Here is a 20,750-nt window from a genome sequence, read left to right as displayed (position 1 = left end):
ATGCATTACCCATTAAAAACGCTAGTGGTACTGTCGTGCTGTACAAACCAAGATTGAGATCAACGCTCCACAGGTGTCAGGTACTCCTCGGATCTGTCATGACCACCTTTCGACTTCGAGCGCTCCCGCGAGCTCGAATCTCCACCAGCTCTTGCCTGCGTAGCCCTCTGGAAATCTGCGCTCTCGACTTTCCTAGAGTCCACGGTGAGTGCCATCTCTCCACGGTCGTGTTTCTTGGCCATGCGCTTCATTGCCTGCTCTGTCAGACTCTGGCGGAACATGCGTTCGAGAACGTCCTTCTTGCGCGTCTTGTGGTCCCCTATACTGATCACCACACCAGCAGCAATATTGCAGGTAATCGAGCATGACAGAATGGTGGCAGTGAGCGCCTCAGGCCGCACGCGATAGTCAATGGACCAGGTACATGTTCCAAGTGCTACTTGAAGCAAGCTGTGGCAATCCAGCAGTACCACTGCAGCGATCATCAGCTTAAGAGGAAAAGCGTGGTGCGTCGTGGTCTCGTGAGGTTTGTAGAAGGTGTGACTCTTGTTGAACTTGGCTTGATGATACTGCAAGCGCTTCTGTTGTCGTGGAGTGAGTACTGAGAACTCGGCGGTCTCAGCTCGGTCAATTGCGTCGTCGATTTCGGTCTCGGTGGCACTTCTTCGCCTGTCTGGCAGATCGTTATGATCGACGAGTGCAGGCAGTTGGCTCTCTTGCCTCAAACGCCATGTTAGATGATGATAGTGTGCTATGAAACACATGTGGTATGTGTCCACAGCGCGAAATGGAGCTAGCCCGTCGCCCATCAATGCAAACAGAGCTACCAGGGTGAGATCGATGATGTTGATGATGTAGTCCTGTTGGTCGCCAACGTAGATCCAGCCAATAAGTGCAAATACCCAAGCAGCACCGAATAGTGTGACCAGGGTTGCATAGACGAATACGAACAGACCCAGTGGCTTACTGACGTATTGCCTGAAGCCTCTCATCGAACGCTTGAAGCCCTCGCGCTTGGAATGAAGCAGATGTCGCACGTGATCGTTAAGCTCGGCGACGTCCTCTTCACCCCAGCCTTCGAGACTTACACCATGAGGCAGAACTGCGTAGTGCGAGTCACTGAGTTCTGAAGAAATAGACATCTTACGTCGTAGCTGTGAGTCTTGCAATTCGATTCCGTCCTCAAGCTCGGACGATGGATGTTCCGGGAAAGGCTTCGAAGTAGGCACTCCTGCGCGCGACGTTCGGGTGCCTGCTCTCGATCGTACGATACGCTGAATCTCCGAACGCACCTCCGGTCTCTCGGTCGTTGGTCGCCGCGACGACAAGTCGTACGTCGGACGTCTGTTAATCAGACCTCCCAGATCTGGCACGAATAGAGAGTTCTGAAGGTTAGTCAGTGTGCCGATGGTCCGTACTTCAGGATCGACGAGGTCAAGCAGATCAATGACATCTGACTCGTACTCTGTGCCGGAGGCTCGAGAAGGAGGTCGCTGGCTCTCTCGCGTAGCAGAGGTGTTACTTCTGAATCGACTCAGGCCAAACCCCCGGTTCCTTTGAGCGGCAGCGCCTGCGCTGTGCATAGCTCCAGCCCCCGCGCCAACCCTCTCCACAGGAGGCGTTGCGGGCTCCATGTCGTGCACACTGATCCCTGGTGTCGCTGGCAGAGAACCATCAGTGCCATATGGACGATCTGCATGCGTGCCGCCCGCTTGTGGTGTAATCTGTTCGCCTTCTCGAATTGCGAGCATTCGAGAACGCGGCAGGTCGACAGTTCTTTGCCTCTCCAAGTCCGTGGCAAGAAGATCATTGACGTTAGGTCGCTGCGGGGCGGAAGAGCTCCTACGTCTGCCCGTTACTGCAGTGTCTTCCTCGGGATCCTCGGGAATGCCAGGGCTCCTGCCGTTTTCCTGGGTAGCGGGACGCGCCAGATTCACGCTGGTGTACGATGGCAGCCTTCGGATGCGGATGTTTGAGGGCGCCCTGAGGCTCTCAAAGGACGGTGCGCCAGGCACATAACGGGCACCAGGTCGTTGAGGAGCAGCATTATCCTGCTCGTTCATGGAGTTGCCACGCCTGCGCGAGCCATGGTTGAAGTAGTCCATGGGTTACCGGCAATGAGCCAGCAGCGTGTTCAACTCGTGATTTTTGGCCTTGTGTGTCTCAGGATGAGCTTGTCATGTGGGAAGCCCAGTGTATCAGCCTATGTTTCTGGCATGTACAGCGACGACTTCGCACGACTTTGCCAGTGCGTAGATGCCGGCGCTTCCGGGATGCGCGTGGTGTTTTCTGTAGGTGTTTCTGAGCCGGTCACTGCGGTTGCACGCGTCTCATCACAATCGCCATGCAAATTGCGAATTGTTGGATTCTGCACGATCGTCTCTCCCCAAATGACCAGATCCGGTGAGGGTATCGAGTTGTTGCTGAGCGAGAAGATGGAAAAGTGCAGGCGGGCAAGAAGCAGGCGACGAAGAGGAGGGAGCTTTGGCCTTTGGCCCGAGACGCCTTGTCAAACTAAACTAAACCGGATTGTGGGAGACTTGGCCAGTTGCGCCTGGAGGCTGCGCTTCTCACCACTCCTCCCTGTCCACATCCGCTGCCTCGTTGAGCTGACACACCATTACCTACATGTACTAGTGATGCAGCACTCAAGCCTTTCTCGGCCAAGTCTGCCTTGCGACAGCTCAAGAACACATGATTTGTGAGGCACTGCGCTTCTTGTCTCCTTTGCCGCCCGCCGTTGCGCTACCGGGCACGCGCATCCATATCATGCATGCCAAATTTCACACCTTCAACGTTGCGCGCGTGCGCAGAGCCGACGTCATGATGGACGTACATGTATACATGTACCTTGCCTTGTGTGATATGCACCACCTACTAGCTAGTGGACCCCCTTCGAACGACGAACATCCACACTCTCCCACGAACGATCCCTCGCGTCGAACGGCGCCTTTGTGATGCTCGCCCACGATGGGCTTGATTAACGGTCTCATGGATGTCTGATGGACGTCGGGCATTCGTCGTGGCTCTAGCCGACTGCGGATCTATTCACATAGCCCCTTCCGGGCTATGCTCAAAGACGATCAAAATCTACCGTGATATGTGCACAAACGACCACATCAGAAAGGCGAGTCACTTTTGGGCAGCGTTACCTACACTCATCGTCGCCAAACTGCCTTCGGAAATTCTTTATGCGGTCGCGATAATACTGGAATGCTTCATGCTCCCTGCCCGCTACGGCGCTGACGCTGACTGGAAGAGTACTGATATGCAGGGATTCTGAACCCCTCCAAAATGATGTGGCTTTTGGTGGGGGTCCCACTCTTGCCTTCTTTCCAAGAACAGTGCCGCATCAATGCTTACAAGTAGATCTCTTCTCACAACACGGACATCTACACTTTGTACCAAGTTCCGAACTCCTCCTCAGCTGCAACGACTCAACCGATTCGCGAGCATGGCCAAGATTCATACTCCGATTCCAAACCTCAAGCTGAACGATGGCAACAGCATTCCCATGCTTGCATATGGCACTGGAACTGCGTGGTACAAGTCTGGTGACGAAGCCAAACTTGACCAAACATGCATCGATTCCACCAAAACTGCTATCGGCCTGGGCTACTACCACCTGGATGGTGCCGAGATGTACAAGACGGAGACGGAGCTGGGAACTGCAATCAAGGAGTCTGGCGTCTCACGAGACAAGCTCTTTGTGACTACAAAGGTCCTAACTAACATTGCCGACATCCCCAACGCCCTCAGAACTAGCTTGAAGAAGCTGCAGATTGATCATGTAGATCTGTGAGTGTTTCAAGCTCGTTTGTGCAAACCTCGCTGACACTAGGTAGCTACTTGATCCATTCGCCTTTCTTCAGTGAAAGCAAGGCGGAACACCAAGCCAAGTGGAAGCAGATGGAGCAGCTCAAGAATGAAGGACTCACAAAGTCGATCGGAGTCAGCAACTACCTGCCTGAGCATCTCGACTTCATCCTGGAGACATGCACGATCCCGCCTGCTATCAACCAGATCGAGTTCCACCCATACTTGCAGCATACAGATCTTCTTAAGTACCACAGAGAGAAGGGCATTGCCACCGCTGCCTACGGTCCGCAAACTCCAGTGACCAAGGGCGCAGGCGGACCTGTAGACGACTACCTGAACAGCCTCGCCAAGAAGTATGCCGTCAGCCCAGGCGAGATCTGTTTGAGGTGGTGTGTCGACCAAGATGTGGTCGCTATCACAACGAGCAGCAAAGAACAGAGACTGTCGGACTATCTTCGGTCCATGACATTCAAGCTCACGCCAAAGGAGATTGAGCAGGTAAGTCGAATTCATGTTTTGATGTGATGAATGCTGCTGACATGTACCAGCTCAACGAGCTCGGCAGCAAGAAGCACCTTCGAGGATTCTGGAACCACATATTCGCCGAAGATGACCGGCGATAGAGTGGCGCAAGATTTCTCAACGACAGTAAGAGACTCATTGACCTCAGACTGGTCGAGAATCTTTGCCCCTGGTGTGTAGCAGCTCTTATAGAAGAATCATTGATCATCTACGGACGTGTCTCATGACTTATTGCTCTTGTCTCATCCCAGTACATCATTGCGTAGTAACTTCGCCGTCGTTCTCGACGTTGATGTGGTCGTTCGAGGACAGCGTGTGGACTTTGTCGGCTGGGATCTCGGCACTACAGACAGGCTCATGTCAGCTTCAATCATGTCAAGTACAGGATCGTCGGCAACGTACGTGAAACCCTTAATCAAGGTGAAGTCACTGATGATCTTGCCGCCTTGCTTGGTGACTTGCTTCTTGGCCTCCTCAAGCTTGCTGACATCGCCGTTTTTGTCCTTCAGGGAAACCTTCTCTTCATCAGCATGAATGATACATGAGGGGCACTTCGATGGAGGGGCTCACGTTGATGGCAGGCATTCTGGGTGGTTTGGAGCTGAAGTTTGTGGTAGTGTGGTGCGTTGGTATTGGAGGTGCTTGATGGAGTGGACGAAGATTGCGGGACCAGCTGAACATGAAGGTCAGCTATCTCATGCTGGAGCCTGCTTTCCCACCACTGCCGAAGCACGAGACATGTGAAGCCAAGAACGTCATTGTCAGGGATTGCGATTAGTGCCGGTGATAGCCGCCTCGCGTGGTTTCCGTGATAAGCTTAATCTAGACGAGAGGCACGTGCACCAAAATTTCAAGTCGTTGAAACGCGAACGTGAACTTCCGCGGATCCTTCCATGCAGACCCGACACAATGCTGGGAGAAGAGCAGACGCACCGAGCGCATCGGCCGTCGAAGGAAAAGAAGGCCAAGGACAAGAGTCAGCCGAATCCCAAGGCATTCGCATTCGCAGCTCCCGGACGACTGGCAAAGCAGGCGGCGAGAAGTCACGATGTCAAGGAAAAGCGATTGCACGTTCCGCTCGTGGACAGGTTGCCAGAAGAGGCGCCTCCACTTGTCGTAGGTGTTGTTGGACCTCCTGGTGTAGGCAAAACGACATTGATCAAGAGTTTGGTGCGGCGATACACAAAGCAGGCAGTTTCACAGCCCACTGGACCCATCACCGTTGTCACGAGCAAGAAGAGGCGCCTGACATTTGTCGAGGGACCGAGCGACAGTCTGGCTGCTGCAATCGACATGGCGAAAGTGGTCGACATTGTGCTGCTCATGATCGATGGCAACTATGGCTTCGAAATGGAGACGATGGAGTTTCTGTCAGTCTTGAGCAGCACGGGTATGCCGGGTAATGTGTTCGGCATCCTCACACATCTGGACTTGTTCAGGAAGCAGGACACCCTCAAGGCGCAGAAGAAGAGGCTGAAGCATCGTTTCTGGTCGGAGCTGTACCAGGGTGCCAAGCTGTTCTACCTCTCCGGTGTCATCAACGGCAGATATCCCGATCGCGAAGTCCTGAACTTGTCCCGCTTTCTCAGCGTTATGAAGAACCCACGGCCCTTGGTATGGCGAAACTCTCGCCCTTATGCGCTGGCAGACCGAATGCTGGACATCACGCCTCCGACCTTGATCGAAGAAGATTCACAGTGTGACCGCACTATAGCGCTTTACGGATATCTTCGAGGCACCAACTTCCCTTCCAACGATGTGCGCGTCCACGTTCCAGGTGTTGGAGATTTGAATGTTGATCGAGTGGAATCATTGCCAGATCCTTGCCCGACACCACATTTCCAGCAACTACGCGAAAAGCAGGATCCAAGCACGAAGAAGAGGAGGCGACTTGGCGACAAGCAAAAGATGATATACGCGCCCATGAGCGATGTTGGAGGCGTGTTGATGGACAAGGATGCTGTGTATATTGATGTAAAGAGCAACACGTTCGATGCGGAGGAAGATGACGCGGAGAGAGGTCTTGGAGAACAGATGGTTGTCGGATTGCAAGGTGAACGCAGGCTCCTTGGGGAGGACGATCAGGGCATTGCACTATTCGATCGTGGCGAGCGGCTGCGACAGCTTGATGACGAAGAGGACGTGCAGGACACTGGCCGCAAGACTGCACGGAAGCCAACTATTGCTCACCGCGAAGGCGACGAAGATGATCTAGAAGATGAAGGGCTCGAAAGTGGCGACACTGATGACGAAGCTGACCTTGAGGAATTACAGCAGGCGTCGACGAAGCTGTCGAAGTCTAAGAAGGACAAGGACAAGGAAGTCGAAGGAGACATCGCATTTGCAGATTCTGACAGCGACCTCGGATCTTTATCCTCAGTCTCTGATCAAGAGTTGGAAAACGATCCCGATGCAGAGAACGAGGATGAAGACGAGGATAACGAGGATAACGAGGATGATGAGGATGATGATGACGAGGCTGCTCCGCGATGGAAAAGCAATCTGGCAGAGCGTGCTCAGCACTTGCATGGTCGCCAACAGCCGTATCGAGTTGCAGAGCTGGCGAGGATGATGTACGACGACATGTTATCCACAGCTGAAGTAGTGAAGAAGTGGCGTGGTGAGGAAGCGGATGGCAGCGATGCAGACGATGAAGAGGAGCAGGAAGACGTCTTCTTTAAGCGCCGACACCACGGCAATACAGACACCGACGACGACCGCATGATACCTCGGTACGACTACGAAGAGCTGGAGCAAAAGTGGACCGACGAAGACAACATCGAAGCTATGAGGAAGCGATTTGCGAAGACCAGAGCGACTGGCGCGAATGCCGATGAACTCGGCGAGGGAGAAGACGACGAGTTTGAAGGTATCGACGAAGATGACGATGAAGGCGATGGTGCCTTCGAGGATCTGGAAACAGGCGAAAGTCATGTCGCTGAGCAGTCACTTGAAGACGAGCGAGAGAAGAACGCCAGAAAGAAGGAAGAGCTCAAATCAAGATTCGAAGAAGAAGACAGGGAAGGCTTTCTCAATCCCAAAAACACCAATCGAGAAGCGGACGGGAAAGCTGAGGAGCAAGAATTTGGAGAGGATGAATGGTACGATCAGCAAAAGGCTGCTCTCCAAAAACAGCAAGACATAAATCGACAAGAGTTCGAAAGTCTGGACGAAGCATCGCGAGTGCGTGCGGAAGGATATCGAGCTGGAACATATGCTCGCCTTATCTTGTCGTCAGTACCATACGAATTTGCGGAGAACTTTGATGCTCGATATCCGCTACTCATAGGTGGTCTGCAGCCAACAGAGGAGCGCATGGGCTTTGTTCAAGTCCGCATCAAGCGGCATAGGTGGCACAAGAAGATCTTGAAGACCAATGACCCGCTCATCTTCTCGTTGGGTTGGCGGAGATTCCAAACAACGCCAGTCTATAGCATCCACGAAAACCGACAACGACACAGAATGCTCAAGTACACACCGGAGCACATGCATTGTCATGGCACATTCTACGGACCCCTTGCCGCGCCGAACACTGGCTTTTGCTGCGTACAGAGCTTCTCCAACTCCAACCCTGGTTTCCGTATCGCAGCCACGGGAGTTGTGGTCAACGTGGACGAGAGTACAGAGATCGTCAAGAAACTCAAGCTCACTGGGCACCCGTACAAGATCTTCAAGAACACCGCTTTCATTAAAGACATGTTTGCTTCGGCACTGGAGATTGCCAAATTCGAAGGCGCCAGTATCAAGACCGTGTCCGGGATTCGAGGTCAGATCAAGAAAGCGTTGTCAAAGCCAGAAGGCTGCTTCAGAGCAACCTTCGAGGACAAGATTTTGATGAGCGACATCGTTTTCCTCCGAGCTTGGTACCCGGTCCGGCCGCACCGCTTCTACTATCCGGTCACCAACCTTCTCCAGGGCGCTGGCTCAAATGCATGGGAAGGCATGCGCCTGACAGGCCAAGTTCGCGCTGCACAGAACATACCCACGCCACAGTTGAAGAATAGTAAATACGGCAAGGTCGAGCGTCAAGAACGACGCTTCAATCCGTTGCGTGTGCCGAAGAAGCTACAAGCGGACTTGCCGTTCAAGTCACAAATCACACAAATGAAGCCGCAGAAGAAGGAGACATATACCCAGAAGCGTGCGGTGGTGTTGGGCGGCGAGGAGAAGGAGGCAAGGAGACTGATGCAACAGGTGATGACGTTGCGAAAGGAGAAGGTGGAAAAGAGGAGAGCTAAGCAGGAAGAAAGAAGACAGCCGCATAGAGCGAAGGTGGCAGAGAATGAGTCTATGCGGAAGGAGAGGGAGAAGAGGGAGCGAGATGAGTTTTGGCGCAGAGAGGGTAAGAAGCGGAAGGGTTGGTCTGAGGGTGGGGATGGAGGTGGTGGAGGCGGCGGCGGCAAGTTCAAGAAGAGGAGGAAGGAGTAATATTATCGTCATACGAGCAGCGTAACACCAAGCTAAGATCATAAGGATCGATCTGATCGTGATTGCAGCAAACCGCTTTCACCTTCACATTCACATTCACCTCCTGTAAACCAACTTACCAGTTACCAACCACAACAGCCGACCACTATCAAAATGTACATCATCCTAACCCAAACCCAACCCTTCACGACCCAAACTCTCCACCGCGCCACAGTTGCGGGCGCATACACCTCAGTCGAGCAAGCACAGAACAAAATGGAAGACATCTCCAAACGGCACGAAATTGGCCAAGTAGATAATGTCAGCGAAATCATCCCGGTGGGCGAGAACGGTCTGCAGGGAACAGCTTTCCGGCACAAAGATGGCTCCCGCTTTGCAGTGTGGATCGATGTTGTGGATCTGGAGATTGAGAGGCCGGAGCGACAATTGTTGAATAGATTCCGTCCTCGTGGTGATAGGACTATAAGGCCAGGCGCGAAGACAATGACCTCGGGGTTATAGCTTGGCCAGCCTGATGCGTCTGGGTAGGCAAAGACTTAGAGAGCGAGCGCGTTGCGGGAAGCAAATTCGAAGGGTGCTGCGTCGACAGGGACAGTCGGATGCAGCCAGCAGAGTAGTCGTACATACATCACTACAATTTCAGCTTCGGCAACGTCTTCTGCTTCGAACCCTCCTTCGCACGCTTGATCCACTCTTCCGATAATCGCAGACGGTCCGCCGTACTCTTATCATCGCGGTGCTTCTTCGCATAGTCCACCCGCTCTCGCCATGCTTTCAAATCGTTTCCTAACCACTTCGCGATCTCCTGAGCGCACTCTGCGGGTTTCTCGAACGGGAACAGGTGACCTGCATCCTTGATTGTGGTTTTGCTTACTCTGCCTTCCTTGATACCACCGCTGCCGCCGATCGCCGTGCCTGTTCGTGCTAACATTATGTTCTGCAGACCTTCCGTGATCTGACTGCTATCTGGGAATAGATACAAGACGTCTGGCCTTAGTTGGGGCAGGGCCAGGTGTGCTTCATCACTGATCGGTTGGTAGAAGGGACGCATTTCCGGCGGCGCGTCGGGGTAGTTGATGCGACTCGACAGGCTGCTCGAGCCGTCTTGATTTGGCTCATCGAATTGTGGTATAGCATAGCTCCACACCTCATTAGCGCTCGTGGTCCGAAAGTGACCTTGCCAGGCTCGGGATACAGTAAAGTTGGCGTATCTCGCAAGCCATACTCCATCCATAGCTTGAACGTCCTCGGATCCCATTTTGCGAACAGCTTTTTGAATGCCTTCTCCGCAGCGGCTCGTGATGGAAACAGATCTGGCTTGATGGAGTTCATATAGATCATTTTCGCACCCGACAACAGAACATCTCGCCCACTGACAGGATCCAGGATGACCAAATATGCGAAAAGCCTTGGATGCATACAGCTCAGCTCGATCATGGACGCAGCACCAATAGAGTGGGCGACGCCAACGATCGGCTGGACCATATGCTCGCGGAACACATTCGTCGGGTGTAGAACATCTCGAGCATAGTCGGAGTGTGATGGTTCATCGTCCAGTAACCTTTCGTTCAAAATGCCGCTCGCTCCGATGTTGTTTGCATCTGCGATCCAGATGGAGCAGATTCTGACTTCATACCCTTCCAGACTCACGAGCAATTCTTCCCAAAGTGGTTCATGCAGCTCGTTGACGAAGCCGCAAGCATGGAATGCAATGATTGTAACATCGCCATCTCGCGGTTGCTGGTTGCTTCGTGGGATGTATTATTTGGCTTCGAGGTGGAGTACATCAGCATCGCCATTCCATGTACACGCCTGGGTGGCAGCAAAAATGAAGTATCGATAACATGGTGGTGGCAGTGCAAACGTTCTTCGCCACAACAAAGTTGCAGTATAGACACCGCCGCCGCAATAAGCAGATGACTCACGACAGTGTTCAGATCACCGCTGGCCGCTAGTTATATGTACTCCTGGTCATGAAGCTGTGTCCGTGGTCAAACAGACCCACAGAGACCATGTCAACCTCGTATCGTACCATCCGTGCTTCTTTCGATGAGGATTGTGTTGTAGTATACCAAGCATACAATGCATCTATCGCCTCAGCCGCCGTCGAACACCAGATACTCTCAGCATCGTCTCTGCTCAAGCCTGGCCGCATGACATGGATCAAGCCTTCCTGGTGCTGGATGATGTACCGAAGCGGCTACTCATACAAAGACCTGAACCAAGAACGAATCCTGGCGATTCGCATGAAGCATGAGCATTTTGCCGAGCTCTTGAGCAACGCATGTCTGGCTGAAAGTCCACATGCCAGAGGCGAGTCGGTAGTCGTTCAGTGGGATCCCGAGCGCGGCCCAAGACTGGAGAAGTTGGATTACAGGACCATCCAAATTGGCATTCCCGGCTCGATTCGAGATAAATGGATTGCAGAATGGATCGAGGACATCGAAGATGTGACAGAACGCGCCAGGAGCATGAAGCGCATGCTTGATGACGATGCTGCAATCGATGCTGGGCGGCTGATTGAGCGAAGTCTCATGCCGGAGGAGAGGCCTTGCGCTGTTGACGATGCCATTATTCAAAGGCTCGAGATGTCTACACATGACTGACCAGAATGATACGATAAAAATACCGTGATCTCACAGCGGTGCCTCGATGCTGGCCAGCACAGCCTCAATAGCGTCTTCCACGGTGACACCTTCAAGCAGTTCCTTCACGGCTCGAGGGTCACTCCCCCACAGCAGACTCTTCTCGTTTTCGTGGGTGGCGAGCACCAGACGATGAGGATAGATCTTGCGAGCTGCCAGTGCCACAAGTGATGGCGGGACATAATCGATGCCGTGAAGCGGTGCCAGCGCTCTGCTTATGCTTCGCATTTGACGAGTGGCTGTTGCTGTGACGCCACCTTTGATGTAGCGGCTGTTCCGCATGAACACCACTACGTTGTGTAGATATTGTGCCATCTCGGCAGTCAAGAAGACGTTCTCCATTTGCTGTCTGAGTACTTTGACGTCTTCCAAGAAGAATGCCGATGATAATGCCTTGCCACTTTGACTATCAAAGTGTGGATGACCGTCCTCATCGTCGTGAATATGCGACATGGCGAAAACATCGTTGAAATGTCGGCATAGCTTCGCCTGTGGGCGAGAGAGTACAGCTATGAAAAGCATGTCTTTCGGTGCCACGTGCATAGCAGATCTCGTGAAGATGCGCTTCGAGCGAAGGAGCTCCAATGCCTGGAGCTGTACAGCGTCGTGGGCCGTGTCCAGACCAGAAGCAATGATGACATCTGCAATGTGCTTGTTTTCCAGTCTGTCGCCCGCGAAGCTACCGAAACGTCCTGGGCTTCGTTCTCGTGAAGGCGAGAAATCGACAGAGAAGGTCGGCCTGTCCATGCCGTCTCGGACGCCTGGAATATTGTCTTTCAGCTCATCCAGATCGATGAGCATTGAATTGGTGAAGTCGTCGACTGTGGTCTCTGGAGAGCATTCTATCACCACGGGCTTGACGCCAAAGGTTTGGGCACATGTGAAGCTCAACTCCTGCGAGAGACTCGTCGTTGTGGCGGTGTTGGTGGACACAATGCAGTGCTCCTCTGCGATCATAGACACCAGGAGAGCCAGTTCCAGATCGCCTAGGCCTTGCAGACGTGCTTCGATGGTGGATGCCATGATGATGGCCGTGTTGCAGGTGGCAAAGGCTGTCACATCATTTGATCATGATACGGACATGTATAGGTAGTGGTTAAAGCACCCGTCTCTCCTGCCAGTGATGTATCATGTGGCAAGTGGGAGCTTGAAGGAAGTCGCTTTGGAGGGGAAGCTGACTCGAGACGAGGCGGCTTGAAGCATCACCACCGCCCCATCACCATCACCATCACCCCCACCACCACCATCACCACCATCACCATCACCACCACCACCATCACCACTACCACCATCACCATCACCACATCACCACCACCACCCCATCACCATCACCATCACCACCACCACCATCACCATCACCACCACCACCACCACCACCACCATCACCATCACCACCATCACCACCACTTCGAAGGCAGCAATACATGTCCTTCCATACAACAACACCATGTTCCTGCGATGATTGAGACACCAGTGGCTGATCAACATGTCGAAGCCTCTCGCCCCTCGCGCAAACTGGGAGCGCATCGGTGATCGCTTCTACCGCAAGATGCAGCTGTACGACGATGTCTTCGACCCGGACCTTGAGCTCGAGAAGTACACGGTGACGGGCGCTCCCTATAGTGGTGCTGTAGGTGAGCGCTGCCAAAGTCTACACACGTGCACCGCTAATATACCGCAGCACTGCGGCGCGACCAGAGCAACATTTACTCCCTCCGAGGCTCGCAGGCCTTCAAGTCCACCATCGACATCTACAGCTGCGCGGGCAAGCTGATCCGCCAGATCAACTGGGACAAGGGCAACATCAAGAGCGTCGGGTGGTCTGAGGACGAGCGGCTGCTGGTGGTGACAGACGATGGCACGGTGCGCGTGTATGCCGACCTACAGCACGACTTCACCCCGTTCTCGCTCGGCCACGGTGCGGAAGAGCATGGAGTGCAGAGCTGCAACTTCTGGTCGACGGGCTTCGTCGCGCTGCTGGGAAACAACAGCGTCGTTGCAGTGACGAGATACGACGAGCCACGGCCGCAGCTTCTTGCTTCGGCGCCGCCTGGCGACGTTCATTCCTGGACACTCATCCCACCTGAATACACATCCTCGCGGTCGGTGGAAGTTCTGCTGGCGATTGGCAAGACCGTGTATGTCGTGGATGCCGTCGAGGCAGAGGACCGTGGCCTCGAAGCTGGGCCGTTCAGGCACATACGAGTCTCGCCCAACGGCAAGTTCATCGCCCTTTACACAGACGATGGCAAGGTCTGGGTCATCAGTGCCGACTTCCAGGAGCGTTTCAGTGAGTATGACACCAAAGCTAGGACGCCGCCGAAAGACATGGAGTGGTGTGGCGACAATGCTGTTGCTATTGCTTGGGAAGACGAAGTGCACCTCATTGGTCCTCACGGCGCTGCGTGGAAGCTGCAAGACTACACCGCCTTCGTCCATCTGCTGCCAGACGTTGACGGCTTGAGGATCCTCACCAACGATGTCTGCGAGTTCATCCAGAAAGTCGATCCTGACACGACCGAGGAAGTATTCAAGCTTGGTTCAGATGCACCGGCTGCTGTTCTTCTGGATGCCATCGAGCAGCTTGAGAACAAGTCGCCTAAAGCAGACGACAACATTCAATTGATCAGACAAAATCTTGACGAAGCTGTCGATATTTGTGTCCGTGCTGCTGGCAAGGAATATAGCATACACTGGCAGAAACAGCTCCTCAAGGCTGCTTCCTTTGGCAAATCGGTACTCGAGCTGTACAACAGCGACGATTTCGTAGACATGACCGAAGCGTTGCGAGTGCTCAACGCGATCCGCTTCTTCGAGGTTGGTCTGCCGCTGTCATACGAGCAGTACATCCGCCTCACCCCAGAGAAGCTCATTCAGCGACTTGTCAACAGGCAAGAGTATTTGCTCGCACTAAAGGTTTCCGAGTACCTCCATCTACCTGTTGATGGAATATACGTTCACTGGGCACGACAAAAGGTGCGCAGCTCCAGCACCGACGAGGAGAGTATCTGTGCAGAGATCGTGCGAAAGCTCAATGGCAAGCGCGGCATATCCTTCGAAGAAGTAGCGAGAGCAGCATACGAAGATGGTCGAGGCGAGCTTGCAACAGAACTGCTTGAACATGAGCCACGAGCAGGCAAACAGGTCCCTCTACTGCTTAACGTTGGCAAGGAGTCGATTGCTCTGGACAAGGCAATCCAGAGCGGCGACACCGACCTCGTGTTCTACGTCTTACTCAACTTGAAGAAGAAGATCCCGCTGTCCAGCTTCTTCCGAACAATCAACAGCAGACCAATGGCTACGGCGATCGTGGAAGCTTCGGCCATAGATCAGGACCAAGAGCTGCTAAAGGACTTCTACTATCAAGACGATAGAAGACTAGATGGCGCAAACTTGCTCATCTCGGAGGCTCTGGCCGCAAGCGACATTGGTCCTGCGAACGACAAGCTCAAAATGGCCGCGAAACTGCTGCGCGATAGCAAAGAATTTGCACCTCAAGTCACAGCAATTGAGGAGTCGCAGAAGCTATTGCGTTTGCAGGAACACTTTGAGAAGGAGCTGAGCGATCGCTACTTGGGACTGTCCGTCAATGAGACCCTTACCAAGCTGATCAAGACGGGCAACTTGAAACGGTCTCAGAAAGTACAGACCGAGTTCAAGGTCAGCGACAAGACATACTGGTGGATCCGACTACGCGCCTTGGTCAGTCGCCGAGACTGGAGAGAACTGGAGGAGACGTCGAAGAATCGCAAGTCCCCAATTGGTTGGGAGGTGAGTGTGCCACTGTTGGCGATGGCGATGCTTATGCTAACATTGAACAGCCATTCTTCAACGAGATACTGGGCGCTGGTAACCCAAAAGTTGCATCAGTATTCATCCCGAAATGCACTTCACTGACGCCTGCCGAACGGATCGAGATGTGGGTCAAGTGCGGTCTGGTCACCAGAGCGGCTGAAGAAGCACTAAAGGCGAAAGATCGTGCCACGTTGGAGGAGCTCAGAACGAAGGCCAGCGGTAATGGTATGCTGGAAATTGACCGCATGATTGCGCAGCTTTCAAAAGGTCGTTGAACAGCAAGCCAGCATCTACCGGCAGTTACGACCGATCCGCATCTCCCCGCTGCCAACGATAGCCGCCAGAACGTGGAGTCCGGGGCATAAACCATGGGGATTCAGCAAAGTGTTCAAGACAGCTTCCAGGACGTCCCAGCTGCCGTGGAGAATGCTTGCCGCAGCTTGCTGTAGCTTGACTGCAAGGTACCGACTTGCGTTGCCGAACAGCTTCTTCACCTGGTGTAGCTCGGTCCGACATCACTCCAGTCCTACACTACTTTATATACCAGTACCAATCAACCATGCACCTCTTCTTCACCACTACCCCTCCACTCCCACTCATCCTGCTCTTCACAATGCACATCCCAACCATCACCGCCTTCTCCCTTTTCGCCTCCCTCGGCTTCAGTCAGACCGTGCTCACATCCCCCGAACCCACAGCACCAGGGTTGGTGTTCCTTTACACAGCCTACGTCGACTGTCTCGAGAGCCTCTACGAGACGCAAGGGCCACGTGATATAAGGAAGGCGATCCCCATCGTGGGCGGAAACTTTACAGGACCGAGGCTTTCGGGCAAGATTTTGGATTTGGGAGCCGATTGGGGCGTTACGGATCCGCAGACGGGATTGTTTGAGGCGGATACGAGGTGTGTATACTTTGAATGGGATGCGCGGAGGGATAGTGATGGCGTTGAGTGATGGAGAGGAAGCGTGACACCTCCAAACACTACTCCATCGAAGACTCTTTTGGGAAGGTAAAGTACAACCGATGACTGACTGAAAGCCTATGAACGTAGGTATAACCTCCAGACCGACGACGGTGCGAATCTCTGGTTACAAACGAGTGGGCCTAGCGTGCCTGCTGGAGGGCTACATTTGAAAGTGAACATCGACACGGGAGATAAGAGGTATTATTGGATGAACAACATTGTTGGTAAGTCGCTATGTGTAAGCGTTCGTATTGTGGGCGGTAATTGCTAACTGTCAATTGTGTAGCCGTCGGTGTGCTCGGACGCGTCGCTGGGAACGATACCGCGTTTACACTCAAGATCGATGTGTGGCATGTAAGTGAAGGGAGAAGTCTCTGCCGGGAGAATGGTCGCGCTAACGTTGGCACAGCTCGAGGGAGAGTATACTAACACGACTTTCGTCAATGGAACGTCGTATTGATCGATAGGGTTGCGACATCGTCATTTGGATTGCACCGCGGCGATCCGCGGATGCCGGACGTGCGATTTGTAGCATGCCATTTGTTCGGCTGTTACGAACCTCTAGAAGCCTTGGCTTGGTTGTGTTGGGGCATGGCATGTCCCACAAGGCTGCGATGATGCCATCTCAGTACAAGCCAAACCCGCGCTTGACGCTGCGTCCCTGCTGAGGAGTTAGCAACTGGCAGGTGGAAGGACTGGTGGCACACATTGGAGCTTACCTCTGCTTTGATGGTAATCTTCCACAGCTTATACGCATTGAAGATGTACATTCCACCAGGCACGAACACCTATCGTCCAGAGAGTCAGCACTTTGCAGGAAAATCGCGTCGATCGCCCCGGGGCACCTTGGTGATATCGTTGAGCTTGGCTGTCTCAGAGGTCTTCTGTGCAATGGGCGCTGAGAATACGATCTGCTGACCTTCACTAGAGTTCGCCGGTGTACCTGGAGGGTAAAAAGCAGATCCGCCGTTGCCCTCCGCCAGCTTGTCGTACCGTACAGACTCGGTTTTGTGATCGTTCTTGATATCGATCGTTGTGACGTTGATCGGATTGTCGAGAGAGCCGGCCCAATTACTTGTTGCATAGATCTTGCCTGTGGCTATATTGTAGACTCGATAGACACAAGGATTCGGAAGAACATCGTTGAGAGCGGAACATCGACGAGGACCATTCATTCGACAGCCCTTATCAAGACGAGCAATCCACTCAAGCAGCAGCGACCCGCCTGCGCAGGCGGCGGCGCAATCGTGGTACAAAGAACCCCAAAACTGAGGTTCCGTTCCCCTGACGGCAGACCCTGGAGTTGCGGAGTTGCGGAGGACAACTGCCTAATTAGGAAGCGCGACCTCACCCCGAACAGCAGCGAAGGATGGCAACCAACGAGAGCCACAGCCTTGCGAACATTCTGCACCAAGAGCCAAACCGGGGAACAAACCAAGAAAAAACCCAGGACACAAGCCAAGGCCCACTACATGGAAAGCAGAGGCCAACGACAAACAACACAGCGTGGACGACCCTATATACGGAGGCGGAAAACTTGCTAGGGGATGACGAACACCCAGCCCGGGCATATAAGAACACTATAGCACAGCTACTAGGAGCGCTAAAAGCGCTATCATACCAAATCCCGAAGACAATCTAACAAGCAACACAGAAGGCAGCCTAGAGACCAACTATATAGGCAATAGTAGCAGCAGGTAAGAATCAACCCCCTCCGAAGGCAAGCAATGCGGTACGCCTATACATTACTAATCCGGCGGAGAAACAAGAAATCGCAGCCCTAACAAGCAAGGAGATTGTCGACAGAATCGGCCAAAAGGAAGTAGTTGGAGCGAAGGTAGAGGCAACAGGCGTAGTAAGACTCTTTACCGTATAAGAGTCTAATAGACGAAAGCTAGAGACCTATAAGGAGTGGACTACTAAAGTCGCGAAGTCGGCACGAGTCTCCTACTAACAGTATACCGTCATCGCCTACGGGGTCCCTAGGACATTTAAGGTCGAAGACCTTCCCTACCTCTAAGTATAGAACTAGAACACATCCCTAGGAGTACGACTAACGAAGGCGGCATGGCTATACAAGACAGTAGACCGAGAGAAGACGTATTCATCGCTTATCATCTAGGTAGAGACAGCGGAATAAGCTAACTAGATACTAGATAATAGGCTATTCTAGAACTACGAGAGAATAGACACGGAGATCTATTAGAGCAGCTATAGGGTACTACAATGCTTCTAATGCCAATAGTACGGTCATATAGCCCCAAATGCGGGGAGAAGACCCTAAGGTGTCCTTACTATGTAGGCCTATACTAGGGAAGGGAATGCCTAAAAAAGGAGAGTAGGTATATATACTACGGTAGAAGGCACCTAGCGTATTCAAACCAATGCCTAGCTAGAATAGTAGCATAAGAACGAGCGAGACAAGTAAGGATCTCTACACTAGCTAGGTACCCCTAACGATAGTAGGAGGGACCTACCGTATATAAGGGCTTCGAGCCGAGTAAAAGGAAGAGGGTAGAAGAGACGAATAAGGGAACCTAACTTCAAACGTATCTACCTCCCGGTAGGCCTCGACACCTTAACCGGGCTACTAACGAACTAGGCTAAATGCGAATCTTTAGGGCGGCCTAGCGGCCCTAGGGCTAGCCGGATAGCGGGATATAGGCTTAGGAGATATAGTAGGTTAGTACGGAAATAGACCTTACGGATAACGAATAATACTATACGACGACATTACTATCGTATAGTATAACGTAAACAAAAGTAGGGACAAGGTCTAGCGCCACTTTCTATAAGAGCTAGACCCGCTACGGTACTACGTTATTACGGTATAGGAACTATAGATCAACCCCTACGTAGGACTCCTAGCTACTTGTAATGACCGGAGATACTATACCGTAATCGCGGGCTAACGAGACGTCATCCCGAGGATATATATATACGTAAGCAAGACTATAGACCTTGAGTCGTAGAAGGTTATACTACCGTAGTAGGGCAACCTAGGAGACATAACATTAATCTAGATCGATACGATACAAGGCTCTATCTAGATCTATAACGTTTATAACCCGCTACCGCGGGGTCGGACGAGTAGGGAACTAGGACCCCTCGCCTACCTAGAGCGGACCCTAAGCTAAGACGCGAAGTAAGTACTCCTCGGCGACTTTAACCTCTACTACCTATAGTAGGGACTCGACTTTACTACCCCGTACGCGTTTCTAGGGGGAAAGCTACTAGATATAACCGTAAGCTACGGAATAGCCTTAGTAATACTAAAGGGAATAGAAACGTAGAAGGCCCGTATAAGTATAAGTATAATCGACCTATACTTTCTATTACGAGAACTTAAAGAGAGACTAGTCTAATACTATTACGGGTAGTAATCTATAAGACGATAGTATAGGGTTACCGTAAAATAAGCGTTGTTTGGTAAGGCTACGAAAGAGAAGCGCAAAGCGCGCGAGATATATAAGGAAGCGCTAAGGCGCGCGACGTTACGGTAGTAGTAAACCGTGATAGTACCCCCCCCTTTAGATCGCTATTCGTCCTCGGACGGCTCTATCTCTATAGTAGTGCATCTACGAAAACTATATCATCCTCTAGTCTACCTTATTTAGCTTAAGTATCCTCTAAACTCTTAATATCCTCCTTACTATCGATCACTATATCCGTCGGGCGGCTAAGCTAGTACGGCTATATAGAGGCTTAGGGTATATAGCGACATCCTTGTTCTAACGCTTATTATAGAGACTTCTATCCGTTATTATCTTTATAGAAGTAGGTATACGCGGTTCTATAGTAGCCCTAGCGTATTAAGTATCTAAGCCTATGTCTATAGCGTTCGTTTCTATAGAGCTTTATAGGTTAACTATAGGCGTGTCGAACTCTATCGCACTCGTATTAAGTCTTATCGAGCGGCGTAACGTCCTTACTTATAGCTTAGACGCCGTTACGGGCGTATTAGTTTACGGTATAACTACCGGTATAGACGTACTCGCGTTCTCCGTAGGTAACTACCTAGACTTAGTATAAGATCGTAGTATACTAGTAACTCGGTCCTTATTAGGTACCTAGTCGTACGGCGGCTTAAAGTCGGCGGGTATAGACTTCGTCGGAAAGTTATAGTAGAAGTCTATAATAGAGGCGGCTACTCCTACTAATACTTCTAGTAGCTCCTAGCTCGGCTCGCGGTATCCTTTCTACTTTACTAGGTACTTATACTCGTCTTGCTTCGGTAGTAAGTGTTTTAGTAGTCTTCCCTTTAGCTTGAAATATTTCCTATCGAGTATATCCTCTATAAAGTACTCTTCGGATGTTTCGCCGTCGTCGTTACGGGGATCTCGATTAGAGGCGGCGGTACTAGGATCTGTCTAGGTTCGGGGTCATTAGTAGCTAGTTATAGGAGCGAGGCGTAGAAAGTGTTATAGAGATTGCCTAACTAATCGGGTATTATAACGCGGTAAGCATTTTAATACGGGAGTGCTACGGTGATCTCGTACGGCCCTACGTTCTTGATATCGAGCTTCTTAGACGGGCGTATTATTAACTAGTTAGTAGTATTGATATAAACTTCGT

At 52.1% G+C, this 20,750-nt stretch overlaps 11 protein-coding genes across 11 annotated transcripts; 6 read left to right on the top strand and 5 right to left on the bottom strand.

Annotated features, from left to right (window-relative positions):
• Window positions 1-59: 59 nt before the first annotated feature.
• On the bottom strand, window positions 60-2,105 carry CLAFUR5_02907 (uncharacterized protein; the record flags this gene model as incomplete). Its single annotated transcript, XM_047902055.1, has 1 exon — window positions 60-2,105. The coding sequence occupies one exon, from the start codon at window positions 2,103-2,105 to the stop codon at window positions 60-62; it is 2,046 nt and encodes a 681-aa protein (XP_047758254.1).
• A 1,250-nt stretch (window positions 2,106-3,355) lies between these two features.
• CLAFUR5_02906 (NAD/NADP-dependent indole-3-acetaldehyde reductase) lies at window positions 3,356-4,442 on the top strand (the record flags this gene model as incomplete). Its single annotated transcript, XM_047902054.1, has 3 exons — window positions 3,356-3,798; window positions 3,846-4,317; window positions 4,368-4,442. The coding sequence occupies 3 exons, from the start codon at window positions 3,356-3,358 to the stop codon at window positions 4,440-4,442; spliced, it is 990 nt and encodes a 329-aa protein (XP_047758255.1).
• A 154-nt stretch (window positions 4,443-4,596) lies between these two features.
• Window positions 4,597-5,022, bottom strand: CLAFUR5_02905 (uncharacterized protein; the record flags this gene model as incomplete). The annotated part of the gene is made up of 3 exons (XM_047902053.1): window positions 4,597-4,684; window positions 4,744-4,856; window positions 4,912-5,022. The coding sequence occupies 3 exons, from the start codon at window positions 5,020-5,022 to the stop codon at window positions 4,597-4,599; spliced, it is 312 nt and encodes a 103-aa protein (XP_047758252.1).
• A 228-nt stretch (window positions 5,023-5,250) lies between these two features.
• On the top strand, window positions 5,251-8,769 carry CLAFUR5_02904 (Ribosome biogenesis protein bms1; the record flags this gene model as incomplete). The annotated part of the gene is made up of 1 exon (XM_047902052.1): window positions 5,251-8,769. One exon carries the CDS (start codon window positions 5,251-5,253, stop codon window positions 8,767-8,769), a length of 3,519 nt encoding a protein of 1,172 aa, XP_047758253.1.
• Window positions 8,770-8,922: 153 nt separating this feature from the next.
• On the top strand, window positions 8,923-9,270 carry CLAFUR5_02903 (uncharacterized protein; the record flags this gene model as incomplete). The annotated part of the gene is made up of 1 exon (XM_047902051.1): window positions 8,923-9,270. One exon carries the CDS (start codon window positions 8,923-8,925, stop codon window positions 9,268-9,270), a length of 348 nt encoding a protein of 115 aa, XP_047758250.1.
• Window positions 9,271-9,400: 130 nt separating this feature from the next.
• On the bottom strand, window positions 9,401-10,027 carry CLAFUR5_02902 (uncharacterized protein; the record flags this gene model as incomplete). Its single annotated transcript, XM_047902050.1, has 1 exon — window positions 9,401-10,027. One exon carries the CDS (start codon window positions 10,025-10,027, stop codon window positions 9,401-9,403), a length of 627 nt encoding a protein of 208 aa, XP_047758251.1.
• Window positions 10,028-10,781: 754 nt separating this feature from the next.
• Window positions 10,782-11,375, top strand: CLAFUR5_02901 (uncharacterized protein; the record flags this gene model as incomplete). The annotated part of the gene is made up of 1 exon (XM_047902049.1): window positions 10,782-11,375. One exon carries the CDS (start codon window positions 10,782-10,784, stop codon window positions 11,373-11,375), a length of 594 nt encoding a protein of 197 aa, XP_047758248.1.
• A 30-nt stretch (window positions 11,376-11,405) lies between these two features.
• On the bottom strand, window positions 11,406-12,437 carry CLAFUR5_02900 (uncharacterized protein; the record flags this gene model as incomplete). Its single annotated transcript, XM_047902048.1, has 1 exon — window positions 11,406-12,437. The coding sequence occupies one exon, from the start codon at window positions 12,435-12,437 to the stop codon at window positions 11,406-11,408; it is 1,032 nt and encodes a 343-aa protein (XP_047758249.1).
• A 463-nt stretch (window positions 12,438-12,900) lies between these two features.
• On the top strand, window positions 12,901-15,484 carry CLAFUR5_02899 (putative vacuolar protein sorting-associated protein 16; the record flags this gene model as incomplete). The annotated part of the gene is made up of 3 exons (XM_047902047.1): window positions 12,901-13,048; window positions 13,096-15,185; window positions 15,236-15,484. 3 exons carry the CDS (start codon window positions 12,901-12,903, stop codon window positions 15,482-15,484), a joined length of 2,487 nt encoding a protein of 828 aa, XP_047757992.1.
• A 284-nt stretch (window positions 15,485-15,768) lies between these two features.
• CLAFUR5_02898 (uncharacterized protein) lies at window positions 15,769-16,635 on the top strand (the record flags this gene model as incomplete). Its single annotated transcript, XM_047902046.1, has 4 exons — window positions 15,769-16,112; window positions 16,263-16,399; window positions 16,462-16,529; window positions 16,585-16,635. The coding sequence occupies 4 exons, from the start codon at window positions 15,769-15,771 to the stop codon at window positions 16,633-16,635; spliced, it is 600 nt and encodes a 199-aa protein (XP_047757993.1).
• Window positions 16,636-16,800: 165 nt separating this feature from the next.
• CLAFUR5_02897 (uncharacterized protein) lies at window positions 16,801-17,350 on the bottom strand (the record flags this gene model as incomplete). The annotated part of the gene is made up of 3 exons (XM_047902045.1): window positions 16,801-16,836; window positions 16,895-16,963; window positions 17,021-17,350. The coding sequence occupies 3 exons, from the start codon at window positions 17,348-17,350 to the stop codon at window positions 16,801-16,803; spliced, it is 435 nt and encodes a 144-aa protein (XP_047757984.1).
• Between the last annotated feature and the right edge of the window lie 3,400 nt (window positions 17,351-20,750).

The sequence above is a fragment of the Fulvia fulva genome, chromosome 2 (genome assembly GCF_020509005.1).
Source record: "Fulvia fulva chromosome 2, complete sequence".
NCBI classification, from domain to species: domain Eukaryota; kingdom Fungi; phylum Ascomycota; class Dothideomycetes; order Mycosphaerellales; family Mycosphaerellaceae; genus Fulvia; species Fulvia fulva.
Note: the sequence above shows the minus strand (reverse complement) of the source record. Positions and strands in the feature narration are given on the sequence as shown.